The following is a 4,108-nucleotide window of genomic DNA, read 5'->3' on the forward strand; positions in this document are numbered from 1 at the left end:
TATCGAACGCATTTTTCGTTTAGTCACTTATTTAAGCTTTAGCTTTTCATAGTTTTAGCTACTAGCTTACAAAATCCCAATAATATTCATCCCTACTCGGTACCTATTTCAATTTCAGCCCTAATAATCCCGGGCCATACCGAACAAATCCTTTAGGTAGCTTGGTAAATTTATTTATCCATTTCTACCCTGTAATTAATATTAATTATAGAAATATACCATTTTAGTAATTTTACCATTTTTCTTTAAAATTTCAGTTTGTAATGTCAAACAACCAACTAGATTTTAACGAAATTAATCTAATTATTAGCTTTAGCTCTAGCTCCAACTACTAATTCAGCTCCAGTTTCAACTTAATATACCAAACAAAGCCTTAATTTATTTATTTTCTACCACAATATTAAAGAATTTAATGTACCTTGATAAATTTATATATGGGTTTTAACTAGTTATGCGAATAATTTATTAACTTTTACTAATTTAAATAAAGTTTGAGCTCTAGTACCAATTAAAAAACTACTCCCTATGTCCCCTTATATAAATCCCTTTTGAGAGTTTCAAGACAAATTAATGATAGAAGAAAAAAGAAAGTGAAGAGGAGATGAAAAATGAAAAATTGAAATGATTAGAGGAGAGAGATAGAGATAAGAAAAAGATAAGTTGATTTAATGAAGAGAGAGAGAGTGTTGAAAAGTGAAAGAATTGTAAAATTGTATTGAGAGTAATTAAATTGACTATAAAAAATTCTTAAAATGGAAAGCGAGATCTATATTTTAGGATGATGGAAATGAAATACGAAATCTATATAATGAGATAAAGGGAGTAGTTTTTATAATTTGAGTTGCAGCTAGTCAATCACCTCCAGCTCAGTATGACTAATAGATTGATGTATTACTGAGCTCTTTATAAAAAATACATGTACTTTCATATTCAACTTCTTGTAAGAAAATACATATTATTTCAAACTTTTCAATATTTATACACTTTTATCATTGTATGAATGAATAAAGACTATTAGTACAAGTTATAATAATTATAATTACTTTTTAATCAATTATATTGATAGAGGTATTTTACATAAAAAAAAATAGATGTGATCCTGATACAAGCAGTGTTTATGGTGTAAAATGTGAATAAATCTAGGCCGCCGAATTAGCTCAAAAAATATAAGGTGGAGGCCTATTTAGGCATGCCGAGAAAAATACAAATCAGATGTCCTTTTATCCATATATAGTTCGAATGGAATTTTAGTATATAAGTACGCACTTTCAATACATAAACTTGTATTTGATTTTACGTTTATTTTGAGATGAAATTCAGTACATGTCGAAAAATAAACATTCATTTTCCTCTATGTCAGCTTTTGCCTGAAGGCATTAAATGAAAAAGTACTTGCTTTCTAGATGATCCCTCTAGAAGATGAGTATTCTAAAAGTCTTTCTCATATATGCCTACACTTTAAATACATAAACATGCACCTTAATATAACACATGCGCTTTCAACATGTAAGCATGCATTTTCAAGACATAAAATACATTATGATATATGAGTGCACTTTTAATACACAGACAAGCATGCACTTTCATTCATTAGCATGCACTTAACATACATAAACATTTACTTTTAACACATGCATTTTCAATATGTAAGTATACATTTTCAACATGTAAGTATACATTTTCAACATATAAGCATCCATTTTCACCACATAAGCATGCATTCTCTCGATATGGTTGTATAATAGTTAGGGGGCGGTCCGTCGACGGTCCAGTGGTGGTTGAGCAGCGGTCTAGTGGTGTTGAAGGCGGTCCCACAGTCGGTGAGGTGCTCCGGAGGTTGACCAATGGTCAACTAACTTTACTCAATGTGAATAAAAAGGTTCATACTTGCATTTTTCTTCGACATGCTTAAAAGTGTCTCTGATTTGAATTTTCTTTTCGACATGTATAAATGACATTCTGCTTACATTTTTTTATATGCATAAAATGAATCTGACTTATAAGTATTTTTTGTGCTAACCCAACAATCCAGTTTTATTTTATTTTATATTGTAAATCTCAATTCATATAACTCTTTTTCTTTATTAATTGACTATGTTTTTTTTTTGTAAGAAGCGAGTAAATAAGAAGGTCGTAAGTGCTTTAAATAGAGAGAAGGTAGTAAGTCAGTTATTTTTTGGAGGCTAACTACAATCTCGGGATGGAAATGGATTCAGCACATTCAAGAGCGTCCTTGTCGAAAAGGTAAATACATATACTGCACCACTAGTATTATTGATCTGAAAACTGAGAATTTGGAGTATGGTTTTGTATGCAGGCTACAAGGGAGGGTCGCGTTAATATTGAGGGGCGGAGGCCTAGGGGCGAATACGGCGCGCGTATTCATGGAAAACGGGGCGACGGCGGTCATAAAAGACGACGTCGTAGAAGAAGAACAAGTGCGGGCGGCAGTGGACGCGGTGGTGGCCCAGCACGCGAAGCTTGACGTGTTGGTGTACAACAACAACAACGCGGAAGGCGGCCGTTGCTCAATCCTGGACGACACAGCAACCGAGAAGGATCTCGACCTTGGGAGCCTGAGCGGGGCTTTCTATGGAGGACAGCAGGCGGCGCGTGTGATGATGCCCAGGAAGAGGGGCTGCATACTCTACTTCAGTACTACTACTACTGCCGGCGCGTGCAGCTCACGTGATGTGATGGTGTCCAGGTACGGGTTAGTGGGGCTCGTCAGGAATCTGAGTGCGGAGCTTGGCCCGCACGGTGTCAGGGTTAACTGTATCTCAGGCGACGGAGTTGACGCCGACAGTGTTGCTAAAGCTGCACTCTACTTGGCCTCCGATGATGCTAACTACGTCAGCGGCCACAACATTGTCCTTAATCCGGATAAGATCGATCCAATTCACCACCTGACCTAACCTAAATATCGTACTCGATCTTCTACGATTAGTATATTAATAGAAACTATGTTGATAATAAGGGTTTTGTTATTTACCATTCTGGTCATTTTCTGGACTAAGTTGATTACGAATTCAACAATTTCTATACTTGTATTTCTTGTTTTGGAGTTTATATTGTTGGTCTAGGAAATGCAAGACTTCAACTTAAATGTGCATTTGAAACTAAAATTATCTGCATGTATGATATAAAAAGTACAAGACGTTAATTTTAAAGTTGACGTTTTATTTCTTTTTCCATTCTTATATTTATGAAAAGAATAGAACATCTCATAGACAATAATAATATTATCTTAAATAATACGCTATGTGATAGATGAATTAACTAAAGTAGAAGAATTTTGGAGACGATTAGCTAAAGTTTACAAATTAACTTTGTTAATATTATTAGAAAGACTAATAAAATGAAATTGATAGAGTTTACAAATAATTAAAATAACACGCTGCTTACATGTCTACAAAATTCCGCCCTCCGAAGTTTGATTACACATGGTTTATGCCCTAGCTTCCGTTGTTGTCGTCCATGGTAGCGTTGCCGGAGACAACTCTCTCCCTTCCACCTTCTGATGCACCCCCCTCGGCCACGACCATAGATGTTGACTCATCGCCTTTGCTTCCGGTGCCGGCTTTAGTAGATAACATGGCCATGCTTTACCATGATTTCCCAACTGTTGTGAAGACTGCTACTCTAGCGTTGTCGGGACCGTCCTTCCGTGATATGGTTACTCAAGGACTAGCACCAAGAAAGCTTGCTCCAGTACCCTTAGACATCTGGTCTGAATGCCCGGACTTATGCGATACCGATGACGATGATCTGCTAGAGGAAAATAAAGACACGAAATGCCCAATTGTTACCTTGACGACCGAACAAAAACGTGACTTCTACAAAACTTCGGCTCACTCTCTCATTCTTCACATGTTTGGAAAATGTTCAGGGTATATCTATTAACATTCAATCAATCAAATGAAATTGAATTCTATTGATAGAGAAGAAGAAGAAAACAAAGTGTTTCATGTATTCTGTTACATCATAATCAATTCAGTTACATTGCAAGAAGAGAAGAAATGTATTTAAGTTAAGCTGATAGTGACGTGGCATAGTCACATTATTAGCTCTATATACCCCCCACAAAATAGGCAGGAGGTGAGAAGAG

General features: G+C 35.7%; 1 protein-coding gene across 1 annotated transcript; it reads left to right on the forward strand.

The window, feature by feature from the left end:
* Positions 1 to 2,384: 2,384 nt before the first annotated feature.
* Positions 2,385 to 2,915, forward strand: LOC141252071 (uncharacterized). Its single transcript, XM_073670457.1, has one exon. The coding sequence runs from the start codon at positions 2,385 to 2,387 to the stop codon at positions 2,913 to 2,915; it is 531 nt and encodes a 176-aa protein (XP_073526558.1).
* The last annotated feature ends 1,193 nt before the right edge of the window (positions 2,916 to 4,108 follow it).

Source organism: Phyllobates terribilis, unplaced genomic scaffold, assembly GCF_046119375.1.
Source record: "Phyllobates terribilis strain yellow unplaced genomic scaffold, ASM4611937v1 Scaffold_8013__1_contigs__length_33615, whole genome shotgun sequence".
NCBI classification, from domain to species: domain Eukaryota; kingdom Metazoa; phylum Chordata; class Amphibia; order Anura; family Dendrobatidae; genus Phyllobates; species Phyllobates terribilis.